The sequence below is a fragment of the Acomys russatus genome, chromosome X (genome assembly GCF_903995435.1).
Source record: "Acomys russatus chromosome X, mAcoRus1.1, whole genome shotgun sequence".
Classification (NCBI taxonomy): Eukaryota; Metazoa; Chordata; class Mammalia; order Rodentia; family Muridae; genus Acomys; species Acomys russatus.
This window is the reverse complement of record NC_067169.1, coordinates 56674978-56700783: the sequence shown is the minus strand read 5'-3', so window position 1 is coordinate 56700783 and position 25806 is coordinate 56674978. Positions and strand designations below refer to the sequence as shown.

The window sequence follows — 25806 nt, the reverse complement described above, 5'->3', positions numbered from 1 at the left end:
TCCCAAAACCTACTTGATGGTTCAAAACAATTCATAACTCGAGTTCTAGGGGACCCAATTCCTTCTTTGAGCTCAGTGAACACCAAGCACACACACTGGTATCCATACCTATATGCAAGCAGAACAGATATAAGATAAGTTAAAAAATCTAAAAGACTAAGAAAAATGTGAGACAGGAAGTTCCACAGATGGAAGGCAACTGGCTAAAGGAATCTTTGAATCCGTAGCAGAGCCAAGATCAGAACTGCAGGCTCTTGATTTCCAGGAAGGTGTGCTTTCCACATTGTCATATCCACTCATTGCTACACATTATATTTCTCAAATGGTTTGTCATGAAAAGATAGTGATAGGTGTAGCTATACATATTACAGCTAAAATTTATATGTAATCTTTAATAAGTTTCTTTCTAAAACTATGAATTTACTCTCCTTAGCGGTGTTATGGGTATCCACCAGAGAAGACTGGGTTTTAGCCAGTAGAAAACCTTTATTAGGGCATTCAGGATCCCAGTGTAGCACCTAGCCATTCTCAGGGTGAGTTTTTAAGCACAAAAACAATATGTCCTGGGTTGACATAGTTCAGTTAACAAGAACAGTTAGCCAGAAACAGAACTACAGAAGCCAAAAAGCAAGGTTAGTACATCTAGAGACTTTCCAGAGCCATGGACTCTGATGGATTGGGCCTTTGTTTCATGTTTGGCAGGTGGTGCTGTCTATGTGCTGAGTTTTATGGCTTGAATGGAGTCAGTTGTGCTAGTGTCTAGGGGCCTGTTACAATCAGAAAAGTAAAATACTATGTATCATACCAATGATAAGTCCCAAGTTTGCAGTTCTCAGAACCTTGAGTTTGAGGATTATTTTTCCCTTTCCCAGTTGTAATATTTGATCCAATCTTTCCACATGAGTTCAATAACTATTGTTATTGTATTATATGTACATTGGTGTTTTGCCTACACATATATCTCTGTAAGGGTATTGGATTCCCTGGACCTGGAGTTACAGACAGTTGTGAGCTGACATATAGGTGCAGGAAATTGAACCCAGATCCTCTGGAAGACTAGCAGTACTCCTAACTTCTGAGCCATCTCTCCAGGCTCCATGTTCAGTCACTAACATGAAATCATTCTTCTTCAGTGTAATGCTAACTGAAACAAATTCAAGTTAAATTAATCATGCTTTGATGCCAATAATTCTTTCTTCTTCTCCTGACTACTGTCCCAGTACAGTTAAGCCCTGTTTTCTTAAAATGTAGAGACTAACAACATGAACTAGAGAATCTGCTCCTTCACAATTGCTAAACTCCTAAAATAAAAATATTTATCCATACAAAAATTATTATAAATGTGCAATGTACCATATACATACCATGCAGATTATTCTAGAAGGAACAAGACAAAATTAAAATTTATAAAATATGAATAGAAAATCTAAACAATTAATTTATAACTTTGAAGGTTTTTCTATAATCATGATGCCTGATGGTATGACAAAAGTTATTTCCGATAACAAGTACAGTTCTCTTGGGAATTATATTGCACACCCTTATTGTTAGCACAAGGCGGGCAACACCAGGAGACTATCCATGTCTTCAAGGCTAGTCTGGTCTTCATAGCAAGTTCCAGGCCAGCCATAGCTACATAGGAAGCCCTCTCAAAATACAGAAATAGCTTTTAAAGTATGGTATTATATATATATATATATATATATATATATATATATATATATATATATATATATAATATTAGGTCTATGTTCTTATAATGATTGTGTAGTTTTATGAGTCATTTCAATGTATTCAACATCATTTAGGAAAAATTAAAACCTTCTAAAATGTAATTTTCCTTTTCCAGCACCTAAATTTCATCCACTGAGTAACAACAGTTGTGAGATCAAATGGGATTCCATGAATCCAATTAAAGGTGATCCCATTGTTTACTGTCTTCAAGTCACCAATGGGAAAAAAGCTGAACAGGTATATTCTCTCAAATTTAGTATTTACCATTCTGCTATGCATGGTAGCACAGCACATGTCTGTAGACTCAGAACTTGTGGGACAAAGGCAGGAGAGCAAAGGTAGTCTTTGGCTACATAGCAAATTTGAGGGTAGCCTGGGCTACCTCATAGATCTTTAATTTAAAACAAAAACAAAAACAAAACTTCCAGGCAGTAGTGACACACATCTTTAATCCCAGAACTTCAGAGGCAGAGGCACATAGATCTCTGAGGTCTAGGTCAGCCTGGTCTACAGAGCAAGTTCCAGGATGGCCAGGGCTACACAGAGAAAGCCTGTCTCAAAAAATATATATAGGTCTATGTCCAGCTAAGGTTTGAGTTTTTGGCAAGGAGTAAATGTGTTATTTTTAATGGTGTTTAAAGTAACTAATTCTTGCCGGGTGTGGTGGCACATGCCTTTAATCCCAGCACTCAGGAGGCAGAGGCAGACGGAGATCACTGTGAGTTCAAGGCCAGCCTGGTCTACAATGCAAGTCTAGGACAACCAAGGCTACACAGAGAAACCCTGTCTTGAAAAACCAAAAAAAAATAAATAAAGTAACTAAGTCTTATCCCAAAGTTCCATCTCATTTGTAACACTTTTGTAAATAATCTTTATTTGGGGACAACTAGCTTATTCATTTAATTATCTCATTATCATTGAATGGTTTAGTATTTCTTAATTCCACTGGCCACAATCAATGATTCAAATACATACTGTAATTAAACGTTAACAGTTGTAGGGTTTTGCTATGCTTTTTTAAACAAAACTATCTAATCAATACAGAATTCCCTCAAAACATTAGAAACATTGAATAAAATTTTACTTTCATTGTGAACATGTTCATAAAACCAATGAATTTTTTCTTGTAAAAAAAGCTATACAATATATTTTAATTGCAAAGAAACTAAGTTTCATTTCATCTCTTTTTCTTTAGATTTACAAAGGGCCGAACACTTCCTTTTCCTTTTCCAACTATCTTGCCAATACACGATATCGCTTCAAGGTCTGTGCTGGACGCCAATATGAAGATGCCGATGGTATACAAGAGCTCTGGGGGCCATATAGCCCCAGCACACTTTTCTCAACTTACAAGCATCAGTCTGGGCACGGCAAAGGCAGTGGAGGTAAAGGGAAAGGGCACCACAGCGAGAAAGATGAAAAGTACAAGGCAGAGATGAGTGACGATACCTTTGTCCTGATCCTTCTGGTCGGATTTGCACTTATTGCTGTTTTGTGTGCTGTTGCAATTCAGTACTTCCTGATCAACTAGCCTATCCTTTTAGGAAGGAAGAAAGTAAATTACATCAAATTTAGAAACCTTAGATAGATCTTAACTCATATTTAAAGATTATTGGTAGAAGTAACAGCAAAAAAAAGTTTTAAACCTGCCCTCATTTTAAGAACTTTTATGACAGTAGGGGAGATTATTAAGGAAACGGCTGTGCCTGGAATTTCATCATTTTGTCAACATACATTACATTTTTATGTAAAACTAAGACCTTTTGTTGAAACTATTACCTGCTTTAACTTTCCAAGTTAATGTTTTCCAAAATTTTTTTGAACTTTGGGATAACAGTATTTTGGAATTCTATTTAGAACAAAATGGTAAAAATCACTTCTACATCTATATGAAATAATAAAAAGTATCTACCAAACTTTTGTACTCTTATTTGTTCAAAAAAATGTATTCAGCTATTGGTTTCTACCCTGATATATACTTTGTGTGTATTTCTGGGTTATCGAAAGAACAAAACTGACAGAATGAATGTGTGGGACAGGATTTATCGGATTGTCTGACAGGATATGGTCTGGATAGTCCAACAATGACAGTCTCATGACAAAAAGGCCAAGAATTAGTAGTTATTCCATCCACACGGCTGGTGCTAGAGGCCGTGAGGAGTCCTGGAGAGCTGCAGGTTTACAGACTGCACTGGAACCCTAAAGAGGTTGGATTTAATACTGGCCATAGCAACAGGAGAGAGAAACTTGCCAGGGAGCATGAGGGAACACAGGCAAATGTTTCATTTTCCTGTGTCCTTTGACATGGTCTTCTTCCTGAAAGTGTGGCCCAGATGTAGGGTGGGAAAGAGTCAAACGGTATATACTCACTTATATCTGGACACTAGCCCAAGGGGCATGTCCCATGAAAGTCTTCACTTACCAGGAAAGTGGATCAGAGGGGGGGGACATCCTATTGGGACTTTAGGTGAGAGAAGCATGGGAGAATGGGGAAATAGAAGGATCCAGAGGGTCCTAGAAACCTACAAGAAGAACTTTATGATGGGCAGATCTGGGCCCAGGGGTCCTGCTCAAATTATGGTACCAGCCAAGGACAATACATGCAGTAAACTTCGAACCCCTACCCAGATCTAGCCAATGGACAGACAGGACATTCTCCACAGTTGAGTGGAGAGTGGGGTCTGACATTCACAGGAACTCTGGTGCCCCATATTTGACCATGTCCCCTGGGTGGGGAGGCCTGGTGGCACGCAGAGGAAGGATAGCAGGCTACCAAGAAGAGACTTGATATCCTATGAGCATATACAGGGGGAGGAGGTCTCCCTCAGTCACAGTCATAGGGGAGGGGAGTAAGGGGAAAGCAGGAGAGAGGGAGGAATGGGAGGATATAAGGGATGGGCTAACAATTGAGATATAATATGAATAAATAAAATATTTTTTGTTCATCTCTTTATTTTTATCTTTATTTCTTGATCATCTTTTACTTAATATGCAATGTAAATTTGAATAAAGTATTTGTTAAAAAGAAAAAAAAAGAAAATCCCTCACAGAAGTACCTATCACCTTGGGTTTTTGGTTGACTCCAGATGCAGTAAAGTTGACAACCAAGATACAGCTTTATAGTGCAGTAGTAGTAATTTATAGCTCTTTGCTGTAATAGGAACTAGAGAGAATGAAATGAGGGCATGGAAAACAATTCTATACCACTGTAAACTCTTTAAAATATACCCTGTGCTGGTTACCCACACATTGGTATTGTCAAATATTGTATACATACACAATCATATATATTCATGTGTACACAGAGTATTAGAATTGTTTTCTCTCACAATAGATGGATTCACATCCATTTCTAGTGACACATGAAGCATCTCACCTCAGTTGCCACAGTTTGCCCTCTGGGAACTTTACTCAAAATCTGTCAAGAAACTACCCCCACTGAAAATGTTTAAAATGCTATCTTCTGTTTCAGTGGTTTTATTAATGTTTTAAAACTGTATATGTTAAATTCAGTATGAAGATAACCACTTATAATGGACAATGACAATTTTGGCAAATTTTATGGTATAGCCTTTCATTGGACACTGATAAGTGATATTATAAAAGTACTAGCACATTTTGATACACATTGGCACAGTCTTGCTTCTTTATAAGCACTGTGACTGACATCATGTGATACATACCATTTGGTTTTCACTAAAAAAAATAACTGTTGGTCTATAAGATAATCACAGCAAACCCAGTTCTACATGCATTCCATTTGATTTCTGAGACTAGACTGAAACCCTTGCAATAGATTAGATTTTGCAGAAGAAAAGATTGTTAAACAATATTACATCCCTATCCACAATAATGGCCGATTTATTAAGAAATTGTGGCTAAGATGGGGAAGACACCACCAGGACAGCCAGGACTACACAGAGAAATCCTATCTTCAACCTACCCCCCAAGAAAAAATGAAAGAAAGAAAGAAAGAAAGAAAGAAAGAAAGAAAGAAAGAAAGAAAGAAAGAAAAAGAGTGAGTGGCTGGTGTAGATACATAATATTACTCAGCCATAAAGAAACTCAAAATCCTGTCATTTGTAGAAAAATTGTCAGAACTTAAAGACAGTCGATTGTATTAAGTTGTGGTGTTTTTCCTCCTACCCCCATAGTTCCCTGGAGATAATTACTCATGAGATTCAATTATGGTTTTACAAATACCTAGGCCATATAGCTAGGCTCTTCTCTGACTAGCTCATAACTTATAATTACCCATTTATTCTAATCTATACTCTGTCCCATAGCTCAGGTACCATGTGTCCATCCTCTTCACATCTTGCCAGCTGAATCTCTCCTACCTGGCTCTCTCACAGAATCCCTTCTGCCTGCTGGATGCCCTACCTATTTCCTTCCTTAGCCATAGGCCATAGGTATTTTTAATTGACAGGTGTTACATCCATACAATACACAAGAGATTCCTTCTACAATTCCCCTTTTCGGTCCAGTTTTTTTCTTTGAATAATAAACTAACATACAACAATAATTATTAAACAATTATAAAAGCTATTAGGTAAGATTTACATTCACAATGTCCAGTCCATATTCATCTGGCAACTTAGGAGAAAGTATTCTATTATCTATCATATCTTGATGAGTTCAGAGTTCTGTACCTAAATCATTGTCTATCTTTATTTGTATTGCCTATCTAAAAAAAATCTTCTTTAAACCCAAACATCTTCTTAAATCCTGAACAATTAAGCTTGTCAGACTATAACTATCTAGTCTTCAACCCCATCAGAGACTTGAGAAGGAAATAAATATTATCTAAGTTCAGGCAAGCAGCTTCCAATATTAAGAATTGACAGACAGCTAGCTGCTTGGATTTCCTCTCATCCAAATCTCTCTAATATTGGAACATCAATCTTCTGCCTTCTGGCCCAGTATAACTGACAAACTTATTTGTGAAACAGGAACTATAAAGGGCTTGCTTACCCTCTCTTGGCAGAGCTCAACAGTCAACTTTGCCTACATCAAATTTTTTGCCTGTTTTAGACGGCATTTTTGTCTGCATTGAAGTAAGGGCATTGTTTTCCCAGTGTATAGCCTGCCACATTTGAAGCCATCTCCTATTGGAGATTCTTTGATGTTCATCTTCTAAGTCAAATGTGGTGCTACCAGAAGGTGACACATCTCATTGCCAGAAAAGCCTTGAAATAATAAAAACATCTTTAAATGTCATATTCTGTAAGTCTCTGAAGTTTTTGAAGATCATATTTACATTTACATAGTGATTAATCATTATAGTATATCTGAATAAGCAAGTGTTGCTTGTTTCTAGCTGTTCACTATCAGTTTAAGCTAGGATATATATTTTGTGATAAACTAAATTAGTATCTGACATGACCATGAGTTTGATTGACTATTAACTTATATTACTTAATTATCATAAACAGTTTGTAATAGCAGCTTTTAAAAGGACTGGAAGTAAACCTTGTATTTTAAATGAGTTGCAAAGGTCAAATACCTTATACCATACAAGAGTTGAAACATAATTATGTGGTAATAAAAATAACCTTAAGTTTTATATCAATATGCAAAGATTTACACCAATGAAAGCCTTAAATTTGTATCAATATATAAAAGTTTTAGCAATGTAAGATTATTAGTTTATAAAATATTCTTTGCTTTAAGAAGTAGAACCATCTAGATGTTTATGTATCAAAAATAACTTAAAATTTGTATCACTAGGAGCCGGGCATGGTGATGCACATCTTTACCCCAGCACTCGGGAGGCAGATGCAGGTGGATCGCTGTGACTTCAAGGTCAGCCAGCCTTGTCTACGAAGCAAGTCTAGCACAGCCAAGGCTGCACATAGAGACCCTACCTCAAAAAAACAACCAAAAAAATTGTATCGTTGTATAAAATCTATACCAATGTATCACATATATTTGAGAATGACAAAGTTAAAAATCATATTCAATAAGCTACCCTTTTTCTCTTATTATTTCTATGTGATATTCCTATAACAGTCTATTAATTAAAATGTTTAGGCTAGACACAGAAAGAGGAATACCACATGATCGTAGCTCATACACAAAGACCTAAAGAAGTCCGATTGAAGAGCACTAGAGGTTAAGAAGTGGAAAAGACTCTGACAAGGACTTTCTTGCATGCTTTTCAATCATTTGCCCCTGGTGGGGCTTCCACTCAGTCCTGGGATGGGTAGTGGAGGAAGGCTCCCCTTTTCTGAGGGAGAAGGAAGGGGGGATATGGGGAAGAAGGAAGGAAGGAGGATTGAGACCAGAAGGATAGGAAGGACTAAGCTATGATTGGGATGTAAAATAAATAATCAATCAATAAATAAAAATAACTTTAAAAAAAAGAAGTGGACAAGAAAGAAAGATGAGGTTGGTTAAAGGATTTTGAAAGCCAGACAGAAGTAACAGTTCATCAGCATAGTGGACTAAATTATATTCATAACATTATGAAGAATTACAAGAGAAATGCTCAAAGGCTATAAGCAATTTTTTTAAAGCCAATAAAAAGTCTCAAAACAAGCAGGACATGGTGTCACATGCCTGTAATCCCAGCACTCCGGAAGGCAGAGGCAGGCTGTGAGTTTGAGGGGAGTCTGGTCTACAAAATGAGTCCAGGACAGTCAAGGCTACACAGAGAAACCCTGTCTCAAAAAAGAAGAAGAAGAAGGGGGAGGGGGAGGAGGAGGAAAAGAAGAAGGAGGAGGAGGAGGCTGAAAACAAATGTGAAAGAGATAAGGACATGGTTTGATCAGTGTATACTGCATAGATGTGTTAAAATATCACGGTATACAATTATTGAGTGTTAAAGTGAAATAGCAGTTGAAGGTAGTCAAATGAACCGTGAAAGAAATACATTACAGTGTTGGCAGAAAGACAGCAACTGAGTGAGATGGTCTGCTGAAAATCTCCCCCATAAACACACCAATTTAAACAGTGGTCCATGCATGGATCTGTTTGCTCAGGCTCCCAGGAGGACAGGGGGAAGCCTAAATGTTGTTGTCTATAAAAGAAGCACTGAAAGGGCTGGAGAGATGGCTCAGAGGTTAAGAGCATCAGCTGCTCTTCCAGAGGTCCTAGCTGAATTCCCAGAAACCACGTGGTGGCTCATAGCCATCTATAATGAGATCTGGTGCCCTCTTCTGGCATGCAAGCATACATGCAGGCAGAACATTGTATACAATAATAAATAAATAAATCTTTAAAAACAAAAGAAGCAGCAGCATTGAAGGAAGCAAAAAATAAAGAACTGCCTGTGACACTCCTCCCCTTCCTCCATGCAGCTCAGCTGAAGACACTTCCCATTTGGGAAAGAGAATTAAATCTAGACTTAGACCTGAAACCCCAGACCCCTGGTTCCAGTCCTTATCCTCAGAGTGGGCATCTGGCCCCTCCCTAGCCTGGTAGCTCAGTGACCACCTGCGCCAGCCCCATCTCAACCTCAGGTGGCAGAGCAGTGACAGCATCCCACCCAGTGAGGTAAAGAGAAGGAAAGAGAGATAATACTTTTTCTTGGAGCTCAGTGCCTGGACCACTACACTGAGACTTGGTACCTGACAGGGCCTAAAGGCCCCTGTCTCCCAGGCTGACATTTTAAGATGAAGCCTCGAGACATGCCCAGTACCAGGCAGGGGAGAAAAGGGAAGTGAATGCCTCCAATGATGAATCCCAGGACTAAGCAGAATCCATAAGCAATGACTACCACCAGGCCAGCTGCCAGAGAAGAAGTACCAGTGTTTAATGTAGCTCCAAGTGCAAGCATGAAAGGACAGCCTACCATTCTTAGACACCCTCAGTTTTATTCTCAGTGAGACCAACTACAGATTTAGGACAAATGAAGACTAAGGTGTCCTCTAGTGCTTAAGTAGCAAAAATGTGCACAGACTCAGAAAACTGCCTACAATGTCTGGATTGACAAAATAAGATCATGGAAATTAGGTGGGGAAACGCCTGCTCTTTCACTGAACACACTGCTATACACCAACGAACGAAAAGTACTTTGTGGGAACCAAGACCCCACGTAATAAACAAAGGTAAGACTCTAGAAATTGACTACACAATAACCCATACCTGAAAAGCCTCATACCAAAAGTTCAAAACATCTGCTTTAAGGAAACTCAATGAGCCAGACGTGGTGGCGCACATCTTTAATCCCAGCACTTGGGAGGCAGAGGCAAGCTCTGTGAGTTCGAGGCCAGCCTGGTCTATAAAGTGAGTCCAGGACAGACAAGGCTAACACAGAGAGACCCTGTCTTGAAAAACGAAAGGGAGGAGGAGGAGGAGAGGAAGAAGGAAGAAGGAAGAAGATGGAGGAAAGACTAAATGAAAGAAAAAGAAAAGAGAAACTCAATGAGTTTAGCAGAACAGAGAGATAGTCCAATAGTATAATGGAGGAACTTAGACAATGATTTTTTTAATCAAACCATTTCTTTTTTGTTTTTTGAATTTTGCTTAGTTTATGCCCAGCCTGGCAAAGCACTCAAAATCTACTGGCCTCTGCCTTCTGAGAGTATAGAGGGGATGTATATACCACTGCACTGACCTACAAACATGCCTGAGCTGAAGTATATACCAAGTGAAACTTAAAACATGACAGACAGTGTGGCTGGTAGAACAGATAAAACAGGAAACAATAAGATGAAGCTTTAAGATGGATTACTTGAAAATACATATTCAGATGAGAAAGAAAATGAAGAAATGCACATTGTCACATACATATATACATATGCACACTCAGAAACATATGAACACATATGTGCATACAAATGCACAGACAATGAAACTGAGAACACAGACTAGGTAATATCTGTAAATCTGATAGAAAATGTGTGTCCAAAACATAAGAGCGTTCTTAAACTCTGTAAAACAACTCGGTGATGAGTTAGAAAGATGAACTACTTCACTCAAAAGAACATGCAGATAGCAAATGCCAACTTTCTGTGAGCCAGTGCACATCAAGAACACAACAACAGTGAGAAAAGTTGCATTAGTACTTGTAGCAAGAGAGAGCAAGCAGGGCCTGGAGAGATAGCTCTGTGGTTAAGAGCACTGACTGTTTTTCCAAAAGGACCTGGGTTTGATTTCCAGAGCATATGTGGTGGCCCATAACTATCTGCAAGTCCAGTCCCAAGGGGTTCATTGCACTGTACACATGTGGTGCACAGACATGCAGGCAGGCAAAATAGCCATATACATAAAGTTTTGGGGGATGGGGAAGGGAGAGGGAGAGAGGGAGGAATAGAGAGGGCCAGCTGGGAGAGAGGAAGAGAGGAAGGAAGGAGGGAGGGAGGGAGGGAGGGAGAGGGAGGAGGGAGGGGGGAGGGAGGGAGAGGGGGGAGGGAAGGAGGGAAAGCGCACACTACAGGTAACTTATAGGAGGATCCCAGAGTACTGTCAAGAGGTGAAACAACTCTACAATTGAGATTCATGACAAATCTTGTATTTGTGGAAAGAGGGACTTTTCAAGAATAAAGCTGTAATGGGTAAAGTAGCAGCTACTCCAAGGGAGGCATTTAGATTTTTTATTTTTTTTTAAGATTTAATTTATGTGTATGGGTGTTTTGTTTGCAATGTATGTGCACCAGGTGCGTGCATTGTGCCTATGGTGAAAAAAAAAAGATTCCAGATCCCTTGGAACTGAAGTTACAGAAAGTTGTGAGGCACTGAAGTGCTCTTAGTTGCTGAGCCTCTCCCCAGCACCGGACCTTGGTTTTATTCTGGGTTTAGATGAAGTTATAAAGGGATCTTGTGGCGTCTTGTTTTAGCAGATTGTGAAACTGGTGTTCCTTGATATTATGGCCAACAAGAAAATGATACGACCCCTCACTATGTGCCAGGCAAGCTCCTAACAACACTTAGTACTTACCGTAATAGAGAAGCCCCTTGGCATCAAGGGATGCTTATTTGGGACCATTCCTTCTTTTAGCCAAAACCAAACCCCAGAACTTCAACCCAGTATAATCAGATTTTCAACATAGCCAAAATTGTTCTGGTCAAACAGGAGTGTCAAGTAAACATGATCTAGCGTAGAAGCAGGTTACTCTTTCATCCTTCTCTTACCGCATAGTGTCCTAGTTAGGGTTTCTATTGCTGTGAAGAAACATAACAGCCAAAAGCAAATTGGAGATAAAAAGGTTTTAAAGATTTATTTATTACGTATACAGTGCTCTGCCTACTTGTACACCTGCAGGCCAGAAGAGGGCATCAGATCTCATTATAGATGGTTGTAAACCACCATGTGGTTGCTGGGGAATTGGACTCAGGACCTCTGGAAGAGCAGTCAGAGCTCTTAACCGCTGAGCCATCTCTCCAGCCCGATAAAAAGGTTTTATCTGGCTTACACCTCCACAGCATAGTCCATTACTGAGGGAAGCCAGGACAGGAAGTCAAACAGGGCAGGAACCTAGAGGGCTGGGGCTGATGCAGAGGATATGAAGGAGTATTGCTTACTGGCTTGTTCATCATGCCTTCTTGTGGAATCCTGCTATTGAAGTCGAAGGCTGGCATTTCTGGATAGCCTCTGAGCTCGGTATATGACAACAGACTCCTTTTCTCAATGGGGTTCCCTCGTCATCTGATGGGGAACCCTAGATCCCCTAAGGAGCATTACATAGCCAAAGGGAAGATTACAGAACCTTCCCTGATAAGAAATCTGTTCAGCAAGCAACTGGAGAATCCTGGAGATATGTACCTACCCTATGCTAATAAGATGTCTGGGTGTCTTTGCTTTCAACCTTTTAAATGTGTACAAGGAGATTCTCCCCCACCCGTAGGATAATTAAGTACTGCTTTTCCCTCTTATGATAGGGCTGTTTTGTTATGAGTGGATTAAGTATCCCTGGCACCCCTAGCCCCAGTGAATCAAACACATTCGCCCTCAAAACCCCTTCCACTGACCAAGGTTTATAATACCCCACGAAAATAAAGGCTTGCTCTCTCACTCCACTCTTCCACCACGACCAGCTGAGACTCATTTATTCTGGGAAAGAATCATTGCTGGATGCCTGGGCTTGACTGCTGGCCTTGGCAGCCGCTGAAGCCTGCTTCATGGCCTCAAGATCAGTGCTGACCACAGCGAAGCACCCGCTGGGCCTGCCTTTCATGGAACCTGCCTTTCATGGAACCTGCCTTCCAGTAGGTTTCAGCATCAGCCCACTTCCTCTGCCATGCTTAGCATGGCAGCATAACCAAAGAGCTGTAACACTCTGGTGTCACCACAGGTCTTTGGAATGGCCGGGTTGCCACTGCCACCTGGTACCAGCAATCTCATTTTAAAAGAGCTAACAGGAACACCTAGTGGAAAACTCATTTCTACCTCCCCGGTGAGACTGGGAGACTCACCTAGTACACAGGCCTCTTCTGAGCCCCCTAAGCTGCTCCTGAGAGGGAAATTGGACCTTTGATCTGGAGGTCCCGCCGTTCCTGTCTAGAAGCAAACAGCGATACACAACACTGTCTTTACTGTCAATACAACACAGATGATCTACGTTTTCATAGTGATTGCCATTGCTTTTTTCCATACATACAAGGATCACCTGAATCAGTCATGACCCAATGGAGGTCTCCCAGATCTGTTTCTGGGTGTCTAATGAAGCCAGGATTGGAGAAAACTTTTCTGAAGCAAACCCAATGTTGAAGTAGCCGCCACAACAAATACAGTGGTCTAAATTGCTGGCAGGGATTCTCCTTGGGTCATCTGTAGCTAGAGCAGGACCTTCCCTAGATGACTGAATGAGAACAGTTTTCCAGGCAGTTGTGAGGCGCTTACAGCAGTCACAGCTGTTTGGATGACAGTTGAAGCAATTACCTAAGAAGCAAGTGTTTAGTTGGTAGTTTGTGCAGCCTCTGAGAAAACATCCAAGCAGTCAAGGTGCTTGCCACCATGCTAATGGGCGTGTGCTTCTAGAAAGACTTGAAAAACCTGGGCAAACAGCTATCGTTCCAGTCTGGCCTTTGGCCTCAACCTGGGTTAGTCACCCAGTTCCATTCCCTGGAAGCTGCCTGTAAGGCAGGGCAAAACAAAACAAAAAAAAAAGTCAGATAGCTGGCCAATTAAATAGTCCAACTGCTGGTGCCTGAGGGCTTTGGTCACTTTTTTTTTTTTTTTTTTTTTTTTTTTAGTTTTAGTTTTAGTTTTAGTTTTTTGGAAACGGGGTTTCTCTGTGTAGTCCTGGCTGTCCTGAACTTGTTTTGTAGACCAGGCTGGCCTCAAAGCCTCTGCCTCCTGAGTTCTGGGATTAAAGGCATGTGCTGCCACTACCACCCAGCTAGGCCTTTGGTCACTTAAAAGGAAAGGAAAGGAAAACAGGTATTGAAAGATGGCTTGCTGGGCGTGGTGGCGCATGCCTTTAATCCCAGCACTCGGGAGGCAGAGGCAGGCGGATCTCTGTGAGTTCGAGGCCAGCTTGATCTACAAAGCAAGTCCAGGACAGCCAAGATAACATAGAGAAACCCTGTCTCAAAAAAAAGAAAAAGAAAAAGAAAGATGGCTCAGCCATTCAGAGCACTTGCTGCTACTGGTTGTGACCAGCGACCATATCAAATGGTTGGCAACCATCTGTACCTCCCATTCTAGGGGATCCAAAGTCTTCTGGCCTCCAAGAGCACCAGCACTCGGGTGGCACATACACTCATGCAGGCAGGCACACATAAATAATAAATCAATCCTTTAAAAAGATAAAATAGAAAAAACATTAAGGAATGCTGACAATAAATACAAACTTAATATATTTCTTCAATGACTTTTACCTAATAGTGTTTAACTCCTAGCCAAATACTCTCGATGGTGATTAGTCCTTCTGATCTCTTTCAGGACACACACACAGTAGAATAGGAAGGACAATAGCCAAAATAAAGCAGCCGAGACATAGAAATCACAAGTTTAATGCCGGCCTGTGCTACAAGGTGAGTTCAAGGCTAGTCTGAGGCACATAACAAGACCCTGTCACAAACCAAAAACTATAAAACTATAAAAAGGAAAGAAAGAAAGAAAGAAAGAAAGAAAGAAAGAAAGAAAGAAAGAAAGAAAGAGAAAGAAAGAAAAGAACAGTTGTTGAATTAGTTTAGAGGTTCAAAATATATAAATTACTATAAAATTTCTTTCATTGCTCTATGTAGCTAAGTCACTGCTCCTGGTTAAGAAGGTGTAACTGAAACAGTCTATGAGCAAGTAAGATGGAAGCTTCTCATAATAGCTGGGCTGGCCTCTTACAGTACAGAGCCAACTGGGTCAGATTTCACCACCAGTCATACTTTCTACAAATGTTCAGTGTCATTTTTAGGAAGGTGTACAGTGGAGTTTCAAGCCTACTTATAAAGATATTAATAAAATTGTAGAAAATATATAACCAAATGTTGCTATTTTGCCAAAAAACAAAGGGCAGTTAGCTTAGTTGTGTTCATATTCAAATAACACACAAATTTAAATTTTAATATATTCCACTCACTTAGTCCATAAACCATGAGCAAAGAAAAATCACAAGATAGTAACCAACTAGATGTACTATATGCAAGTCTTGTACACAATTCTGATGAAGAGGAATGTGATTTTCTTGCCTCAGATATTGAGGATTTCATAATGGAAGTTTTTGTTAACTTCCCAGTTTCCTTAAAATGAACAAAGGTACCTGAATTGTTTTAGTTTACCTAAGTGGAAAGAATAACTTAAGACGTGTACCTGCAAAGTGATTATCATAACAACTGGCCATTGAAAAGATGTTAAAAACGTTGGTCTGCTATACACTCAAACTTTTAATAAGGGAGGATAATAAAGAAGTGTGTTTAATTCGGAAATACACTAGGGATGAGAATACACACGATTCAAACAGATTTACATGCTATTTCTCCACAAAAGCTTGATGATTTTGGAAGAGATGGTGAACCACCATGACCAAAATTAACTTGAGGAGGAGAAGATGTATTTTATCTTACAGTTGTAGTCCATCATTCAGGGAGGTCGGGGCAGGAATTGAAGGAGAGACCATGGAGGAGTGCTGCTTGCTGGCTTATTTCCCATTGCTTGCTCAGCCTGCTTTCCTATACAACTAAGGACCATCTGCTCAGCAGTGGACCCCCCACAGAGGCCTGGTCCCTCAGCCATCAATCATTAATCAAGAAAATACTCCAGAGACTTGCCTCAAGGCAAGTGTTACAGAGGCATTTTCTCAGCTGAGGTTCCTTCTTCAAGATGACTCTGGCTTGTGTCAAGTTGCCAAAAAACTAATCAGCACAGACATTATATATAAGTTGTGAAACAACTCTCACGCAAGAAAGGAAAAAGAGAGAAAGTTCAAGTTGAAAATAAAATAGCTTCAGAGCAGGCATGAACACACACACACCAGGGTGAAACAGTACTCTCATTTCTTTATAGTGATCTGTGTTTTTGCTTTCCCCAATTTCAGTTGCCTGTTATCAACTCTGGCCCAAACATATTAAATGAAAAATTCCATAAATTAACAATTCTTGAATTATAAATTGCAAGCTGTTCTGTGTCCTACCATAGCTAGCCATGCCTTTGTCTGGTGCATTTCAGCTAAACACGAATTCATCCATGAGTCAATAACTGTTTCAACTGTCATACGAACTGCTGCAGTGTGTATGAGCAAATAACTGTTATTTTACTTAACCGTGGCCCCAAGGCCCGAGATTAGTAATTTTGGAAATTTGGATATGATAAAGTATAATAAATTGCACTGGGAAAAGATGATAGAAACAAGGTACTCTGTATATTGCACAGACAATTTTTAAAGACAAAACTGTGGAAGTCAATCGGTGCCTTTTCTTTTTTTAATTGCTATATACTATGTACAAACTACTCATGTATTAGTTTCTACTTATTGTTAGTTTTGAACCTTGCTTAGCTATTCTAATAGTGAGAGAAAGACGCTACAAAACAACAAATGTTCCCACGGGAAAATAGTGCTCTTCAAAGGCGCATGCGTGCACGCTGAAGGTGGCGGGGAGCATGGGGCCATGTTTGTACGTGCCTCACAAACACTTTAAAGTTCAAGATGGCTGCCCGGGGGTTTACTGATTCTGACGAGATCATTGAGGTGCCCAATGACGAGATCTTTGAGGTGTCCGACGAGATCTTTGAGGTATCTGATGAGGTTGTTGAGACATCTGAGATATCTGATGAGGTAAACTGCCCTACCCAAAGTGAAGGGTTCTCTAAGCCCCAAAAGTGTAATGTGTAGGGGGTACTACTGGAGAATTTTAAGTAAAGAAGTAGTTGTTATAACTAACAGATCCCTTTGTTGTGAGGAAGTGAAGGAGCCTTATTTGCAAGGCCTAGTTCTATAATCTTAGTAAATGGTTGCCCTGAATATGTTAACATTGCAGCTCTAGAACCAAATACCAGGACAGAAAGAGATGTGATGTAATTTTGTGAGGTCACCCTGACAGGACTTTTTGCCATATATTAGGCCTGATTGCATCTTGATCTAGGTGCCACAGCAACCATTTTAAAGGCGGAAGATAATAGAGCCGTTGTTGAATATAGGAACAGGATTCTCTGACTCATTTTAAGCCAGAGACTCATAAACTAGTGCCTTTTTAGTTCTGGTGGTCAGGAGACAAAGTGCCATGTCGCTCAAGGCCCGCAGCATTTGTAAACATCAGAGAACCAGCCATCGGCCTTGTCTTCCCGGAAGAGCCTTCAAGTGCTAGGCCCTCTCTTTGCAGATCCCTATGCCTAACGTATTCCGGGAGGGGGAAATAGGTGTGGGCAATCCGGGAGGCAAGGAAGGGTCCACTTTGACCTTAGCAGTTAGAGTCCCCTCAGACCGAGAGAAGGGCAGAGGGAAGAAGATGGTGCTTATGTAGGCTGGGACCAAAGCCCTACTGGTGAAAAACAGTGTCTATGGCCGTGCTTCTCAACCTTACTAAAGCAACAACCCTTTAACGCTGTTGCTCAGGTTGCGGTGAACCCCAACGAGGAAATTATTTTCGTTGCTACCTCAGAACTGCAGTTGTGTAACTGTTATGAATTGTATTGTAAATATCTGATGTGTGGCCCCAATGAAAGGGTCCTTTGACAAACACACCCCCAAGGGTCGTGTCCCACAGGCCTATTGGGTAGGGTTGCCAGATTTGAAAAAGAATTCAAAATGCCCAGCTAAATTCAAATGTCAGCTAAGTAGCAAATCATTTTGTAGTAGCACTATGGCCCGTGTAAATGTGTTTACAGAAGTGTATTCGTTGTTAATGTAATATCCAAATGTGAGGGGCTGTTATGTTTGCCCTGAGACGGGTGGAGGAAGGGCCTCTGTGGGTATCCCAGGAAACTCAGAAGACTAGTAGTCATTAAGAGGAGTGAGGATGGGCGGAACAGAACTGGAGATGTTTAGTGCATGGGCGCTGAGCGTTTCTAGGGCGACTTCTCTGCACCTCTCCATCTCAGAGCCTGCCTGAGCCCCTGGGGTAGCTGTGCCTACACAGGTGGGGGGCTAGTGCCTGGGAACCGGCCCAGGGCCGCGAGCAGGAGCGGCACGCTAGGCCCGCCTTCCTTTCCCCACAGGGGTGGAGCCTGGCCGAGTTGGAATCGGCCGCTAGCAGCTCTTCTTCCTCGGTTGACAAGTCGCTAGAGAAAATGGAGCCTAGCAAGATGGCGCCTCCCAAGAACGCTCCAAGAGATGCCTTGGTAAGCGCGAGGAATGCGAAATCAGGCGCACTCGGAGGCGTGGGGACCTGTGAGGCAAACCGGACCGAAAGCCTGGCGGGGGGCGGAGGGTGGCTCGCGCGCTGTTTGCAGCCGGGCGACCTGGCCGGGAAAGGGCAATGGGGTTCGCCTGTCCCTGGGGCGCTGTCCCGGCTCCGGGTGGGCCTCTCCAAAGCGCTGCCGCTGGGCTTTGTCCCACTGGCCGACGAGGTCGACCCCCCTCCCCACCCCTAAGTCCGCAGACTCCTTGCTTCACTAGGAGCCCTGATTGCGAAATGGGTTTAGATGCTAGCTTCCCTCACTCACTGACACATCTGAAAATGACAGCCAGCTGGACCCACACCTACCTCTGCCTGGAAAGCCAGTAAAGGCCATTCTTGTGCCTTTGCTTGCACCCTTGCTAAAAGTTTTCAGCAAGAGCATATGACTGATTTTGTGTGATCCCTGACACTCACTGGGGAAGGCACCAGGAGGAGCACCTTGGGACTTGGTAGCAAATATAAAAATATGCCCCTGGTCCAGCCATGATTTCCTTCATTTACATAGTGCATCTGGCTTTTGCTTTTTCTTTGAATCCACAGGTGATGGCACAGATCCTGAAGGATATGGGAATCACTGAGTATGAGCCAAGGGTTATAAATCAAATGTTGGAATTTGCTTTCCGTAAGTTACATAAATAAATAAATAAATACACCCAAAAGCTGACCTTATGACTTAAAAGATCATTTATTGTAATGATCTTTTCATCTCAACTAAATTCTGTTGCTACTAATCTAGAAATGAGAAACGCACTGAAAAGGAGCTCAAGTTAAGGGACAGTAATATAATAAATAAATATATATATTACTGCATATATAATATATAACATATATTACATATATATGTGGCAAGTCTGTTTCAATATAGTATCATGTGAATTAGGGCAACTAGTTATTAAAACCCAAATTCATAAATCTTCCAGAAATTAGTGGCCCTTTTAAAACAGGGAGCCTTAAACACTAAGATGCCTTCAGGTCAGTCTTGGTGGCACAAGCTGTAATGCACTCCTGGAGAAGGGGAAGCAAGAGGATCAGGAATTCGAGGACTCCCTCGCCTACACGGTGAGGCCAGTATGAGCTAGTTAAGATGTCTTTATTCGTTTAAGAAAAAAAAAATATTTTGCTCTTAAAGGATATGTGACTACAATTCTGGATGATGCAAAAATCTATTCAAGTCATGCTAAGAAACCTACTGTTGATGCAGACGATGTGAGACTGGCCATCCAGTGTCGAGCTGACCAGTCTTTTACCTCTCCTCCCCCGAGAGATGTAAGCGAATGTTTATTTGCAGTTATTTTTACTTGCACTTTAAAAATTAAAAATTCTATTTCTAATGAGGATTTTTCTCTTTCAGTTTTTACTAGATATTGCAAGGCAAAAAAATCAAACCCCTCTGCCACTGATTAAGCCATATGCAGGACCTAGACTGCCGCCTGACAGATACTGCTTAACAGCTCCAAATTATAGGTTGAAGTCCTTAATTAAAAAGGTAAGAACTTCTGGCCAGGTGTAGTAGCTCATGCCTGCAATCCCAACAATAGGAATGCTGAGGCAGGATTAAGAGTTAAGGCCATCCTTAATTCTTAATTAAGAGGATTAAGGCCATCCTGGGCTATATGAACCTCAAAGGGGGGAGGGTGAAGTTTCAGTTAGCCTATGTTTTTTAAAAGGTGGAAGTAAGTCAGGCATAATGGTACACACCTTTAATCCCAGCACTCAGGGAGGCAGAGGCAGGGGGATCACCTTGAGTGGTCTACAAAGAGTCCAGGACAGCCAAGGCTACACGGAGAAACCCTGTCTCGAAAAAACAAACAAAAAGGTGGGAGTAATAGGTAAACTTATAAAAAGCAAAATTCCTGTAGATGGCACAGTAAAAGTTAAAATAATTCTTGGATTTTTAAAAAAATTTTCAGAGCTAGAAGGAACCTGATTATTTCATCTAACCCAGTGGGAATTGTTCTTATCATACAACTGAACCTAAACTCATGGACTAACTCCCAGATCTGGTACCTCACAATCGTTCCACTTTGCCAATGCTTTCTTTTTTTTAAATTTTGTGGAGTTTTTTGAGGCAGGTTTTCTCTGTGTAACAGCCCCAGCTGTCCTAGACTTGCTTTGTAGACCAGGCTGGCCTTGAACTCACAGTGATCCACCTGCCTCTGCCTCCCAAGTGTTGGGATTAAAGGCGTGCACCACCACATCTGGCTTTACCATAGCTTTTTGTGTGTGAGATCCAATAGTAAAGTGAATGATATTCCATTAGTAATTAGACCTTTTTCAGACATATAACCTAAGAGTCTCTCTGCACTGAAAATGGAACTTGCATTTGTTTTCTGAAATTCTGCTGTAAGGACAGTTTTAATTTAGGCAGAGTTAAGATACTGATTAGTTAAAATCCAGTATTATAATACAAGAGAGCATTTGTCTTCATTTGTAAGGCTCTACCTTAAATATTATACAGAATTAATAGGGCCATAATTATGTATGTATGCATGCATGCAAAAACTCCAGATATTGGATTTAAAACACAGCTGGAAAAGTTCATTCCTCAGTAGCACGACAAAAAGAAAAATAATTGAAAACAAGCTATTGCCAGGGTGGTGGTGGTGGTGGTGGTGGTCCATTCCTGTAATCCCAGCCCTCAGGAAGGCAGAGGCAGGCAGATCTCTGAGTTTGAGGACAGCCTGGTCTACAGAGCAAGTCCAGGACAGCCAAGGCTACACAGAAAAACCCTGTCTTGAAAAAACCAACAAAAAATGTTTTTGGATTGGATCATCCACTAATAACCCACATCAACATTACAACTTCACTCTTCAAGTTTAGGTGTCAAAATCTTAACATTAAAACTTGTTTCTAACCCCCTAGGGACCTAACCAAGGAAGACTAGTTCCTAGACTAAGTGTCGGTGCTGGTAGTAGCAGACCTACTACTCCCACTGTAGGTAAGTGAAAGGGGGGAATGGCCTTTCTGAACAATAAAAACAATGTCTCTGCATTTGCTTTTGAACCATAACTGAAGTCCAAATGGGAGTCAGTGTGTTGGAAACGCCAATATGTTGCCATTGATAATTTTACTCTTCCTCTGGTAAAAACAAAAGAACACCTGTTTTAATCAGATTCAGTTTAAAAAAAAAAGACACAGAAAACTTACATTGGCCCAATTATTGTTGGTATTAGCTGTGATTCCAGAAACACTTAGTTGTGTTTCCACCTTCTATGCATTAGGTCTCCAAACACACCCATGCCAGCTACCTACTTATTTAAGAACTTTAAGAAAATGTCTTGATAAACTGGGTACAGGTTCTAAGAGGTTGGAAATATACAAGAAGCTTAAGGTTCTGGGGTTTTTGGTTTGTGGTTTTGGTTTTTTTGAGACAGGGTTTCTTGCCTCCTGAGTGCTGGGATTAAAGGTGTGCACCACCATGCCCAGCAGCTCAGGGTTCTTAAAATAATTTTTAATTCTTACCTTTTAAAAGCAGTACAAGGACCAGCCTAGATAACATAGAAAGACCCCATATCTCAAAAAAGATACTTATTATCCTATAGTGGTCAGTGAGCATCCTCAAGCTATGTCCTATAACCTATTTGTTAGCTCTCCATCACACCCGGGACATTTCTGACATACAATACCCCAAGCCTATCTTACATTTCTGTGTCCAGGAATGTTTTAATTTTTTTCTGATTATTTTTTCATGTGTTATAGAGGGAAAAAATCCCCTTCTTCTTCACTTGTATTAATCTCATGTCTCTTACTCCCTTTATCTTGAGTCTTATAAGGTGTCATTATACTTCAAGTGTAAAACTGATTATTAGCTGGGCAGTGGTGGCACACGCCTTTAATCCCAGCACTCGGGAGGCAGAGGCAGGGGGATCACTGTGAGTTCGAGGACAGCCAGGGATACACAGAGAAACCCTGTCTCGAAAAACAAAACAAAACAAAAAAGACTGATTATTTTTTTTAACTGAGTCTTGCTCTGTAACCTAGGATAGTCTTAAACTTGTATCCTTACTTCAGCCTTCTAATCATTCAGGTTACACTTGCAGGATACTGCCTAGCTAGCTTTTGACCTTTGAAGTGTGAGCCATCTCTCTAGTCTCAGGGTATAAATTTACATGTTAGCATTTTAGAACTGTAATCAGTCAGATGTATAGCTCCAGTAATCTACATACGGCTTCCTGTGAGCAGCTTTGCATATAATATCTGTGTAAGTTCACATTAAGTGAATTATCATTTTTTTTGAAAGTTAACTATGATGCCTAGACTTGTCCTGAACCCTAAGCTCAATTGTTCTGCCTGTCTCTGCCACCAGACTAGCTGGACTGTGCAGATGCGTGCCACTCACATAAAAAACAGCAAGGTAAGCTGAGCACGATGGTGCACACCTGTAATCCCAGCACTCAGGGAGGCAGAGGTAGGCCGATCTCTGTGAATTCAAGGCTAGCCTGGTCTACAAAGCGAGTCCAGGACAGCCAGGGCTACACAGAAACCCTGTATGGAGTGGTGGGGAACCACAACAGTGTATAGTAATCAGTTACATGTTAACAGGCAAGCGAATTTGAAGAACCAGTTACTTTAGAGTATGTCTTAACCCAAAATTTATATTAAAGATGCAATCTTTAAAATTAAGCACTTATTTAGCATAGTAAACATACTAAAGTGAAAAAAACTCCCAAGAGGGGGATTACTGGGAAAGAATACTCATTATCGTTCTTTTTCAAATTACTCTGCCCTCATTTCTTTTCTGCTTGTTTTTGTTTGGGGGTGGGGGGGTGTTATTGTTTTGAGACAGGGCTTCTCTGTGTAGCCGTTGCTGTCCTGAAACTTAGTCTGTAGACCAGGTTGGCCCTGAACTCAGAGATTTGCCTGTCTCTGTCTCCTAAGTGCTGGCTTCAAAGGCATGAGCCAACAGCTGGGCTTCTGCCCTTATTTCTGATATTTTCTCATCTCCCATCAGCCCTCTGTATTTTGACAGTGTGTGCCTGTAAGCTATGGTGGTGCACACCTGTAATCCCAGCACTCAGAGAAGCAGAAGCAGGCAGATCACTCTGAGTTTGAGGCCAGCCTGGTCTACAGAGGGACTCCAGGCTACACAGAGAAACTGTCTCAAAAAAACCAAAAATTAAAAAAAAGTTAAAAAGCAAACAAATAAATGTCATCTAACACCATCTGTCCATTATAACTACAGCACCCCCACAAGCAGTATCTGTTCCGAATAAAGTTCCAACTCCAGTGTCAGTGACAAGCCAAAGATTTTCAGTACAGATTCCGCCTTCTCAAGCCACACCTGCCAAACCAGGTACCATGATATGGAAGGGGGGAACAGAATTCACGAATGCTTCTCAATTGTAAAACAGTTTGTACTACTCTAGGAAGACTTTTGCTTTAGTGTCACAACACGAAGGTGATAGGCAAAGCTACAAATCAGGGTTCTTTGAGCAAGGTCTGTAAGATTACGTGGTGAAGTTTTACATATACCTAGAATTTCAGGAGCATGGTATATTGAGTGTGCTTATCAAATTCTAAAATACTATAAATGTGCTTTTATTCACCTCATGATAGACTGCTGATGCAGCAGTTTACTAATGTGTACAGATTGCACATCTTTTGAAACATATCTCTGTTAGTGTGATGCGAATTAATAAAAGGCCGTCACGCCTGGGCAGGGCAAATGAGATAGGTGTGGCTAAGGTTCCTGGGCATGGGGAGACAGGGAGAATTCTTGGGAAGAGAGAAAGAGAGACTGGAGGGGAAGGGAGAAGCATATGGCCAGCGGGGATGGAGATTTCCTACATAGTATAAAGAGAGAACCAACTCCTGAAAGTTGTCCTCCAACCTCCACATGTGTCCCATGGTACACAAACAAACAAACAAACATACATACATACATGCAATTGTTTTGAAAAAGGCCCTATTTGAGAATCATGTCTCCTGGCCTTGCATTTGAATTCAGTGCACTGAATGCTAGTCTCTGATGGGGTTGAAGACCAGATAGTTTAGTTTTACAATTAAATTAAGCTTAGTTGTTTAGAGGGTAAGATGTTTTTAGGTCTAGATAGATGTTTTAAGCAGATAATGACAAGATATGATAGATATTGATTTACATTCAGAATTTTAGACTCACCAACACAGAAAAGATGTTTTCTTCAAGGCTGCCAAATACAAATAGCCATAACACTATGAATGTAACATTTATAATTCCTGATTGTGTTGTGGTTCTTCTTGCTGTAGGCACATTTATTGTATTTTTGTGTAAAAATAAATAAAACAAAATATTGTTAACTTTGCGATAGCTTTAGGGAGATCTAATATTTATGTATACATATATATCCAAACATCCTTATGCCTGGTAAACATCGCTATTAGCAAATTTACGGTAAAAATATTTAAAGATTGAATGCACTCTAGGTAATTATAAGTCTTCTATGATGTAGTTACACGCTAGGCTATTGAAACACGTATACAGAATTAGATTCTGCTTTGTTGTCTACTTTTGGATCATGGGTAACTCATCTGAGGGGTGGGGTGTTTTCTTCTGTTTACAGCTCCTGCAACAACTGCAGTCCAAAATGTTCTGATTAATCCTTCAATGATTGGGCCCAAAAATATCCTCATTGCCACCAACATGGTCTCCTCACAGAACATGGCCAGTGAGTCAAACCCACTGAAGAGGAAGCACGATGACGACGAGGACAATGACACTATGTAAGGAGTCTGTTCTACACGTTAGCATTTTAGTGCATTTAGGCCCATATCATGCCTGAACAGCCTAGGTCTTCATAAGTTTTTTCTTAGGAGTTCCGTGGCAGTGTTTTTCACACTAGTTGCACCTGGTAGGTTTTGTAAGGAGTAGCAGTGTTTTCTCCGTAGGCTTCAGCTGTGCACACACTTGTTGCTAGACAGCTTCATTCACGTGGAGTCTCACCATGGCAATTCTATTTTTAGAAGCAGTTCTGCCCTGTGTCACTGACAGCAGCACTTGAATTTCAGTTCCTGGTCTCACTGACATTAAAATAGGACTTTCTTTTGTTAGTGAACCATTCACATTTGGTCATCTTTCTGACCAAATGTCTTAACTTAGGAAACTTTTTTTTTAATCACAGTGCATTTAGAAGGGTACTAAGTCCACTCTGAATGTATTTGGGGTTTGGTCTTCTAACTCCCCATCGAGATCCCCTTTGTTTTCTGTTCCCACCTCGCATTCATTGCCTTAAGTCATTTGCCATTGCACTTAAATCTAGAAGACTGTAAGTGGCCTTTTTAATATGCCCTACATGCCTGGCACTCTGCAGTTCCGTGAATCTGAGTGTCTGCATTTGCTTTTTCACTCCATCCATAACTGAGCATTTGGGTCTCAGCCCT

At 40.8% G+C, this 25806-nt stretch overlaps 2 protein-coding genes across 2 annotated transcripts in view; both read left to right on the top strand.

Moving 5' to 3' along the window:
* LOC127184976 (fibronectin type III domain containing protein 3C1-like) overlaps window positions 1-3280 on the top strand; it is a 52806-nt gene extending 49526 nt beyond the window's left edge. The window contains exons 25-26 of the mRNA XM_051141466.1: window positions 1850-1971; window positions 2930-3280. Coding sequence (XP_050997423.1) covers window positions 1850-1971; window positions 2930-3265 — 458 coding nt within the window. The 3' untranslated portion in view covers window positions 3266-3280. The remainder of the gene's footprint in view (window positions 1-1849; window positions 1972-2929) is intronic.
* Window positions 3281-18235: 14955 nt separating this feature from the next.
* Taf9b (TATA-box binding protein associated factor 9b) lies at window positions 18236-25153 on the top strand. The gene is made up of 7 exons (XM_051141997.1): window positions 18236-18391; window positions 18991-19072; window positions 19580-19716; window positions 19802-19936; window positions 21313-21388; window positions 23633-23743; window positions 24990-25153. The coding sequence occupies exons 1-7, from the start codon at window positions 18341-18343 to the stop codon at window positions 25151-25153; spliced, it is 756 nt and encodes a 251-aa protein (XP_050997954.1). The 5' UTR covers window positions 18236-18340.
* The last annotated feature ends 653 nt before the right edge of the window (window positions 25154-25806 follow it).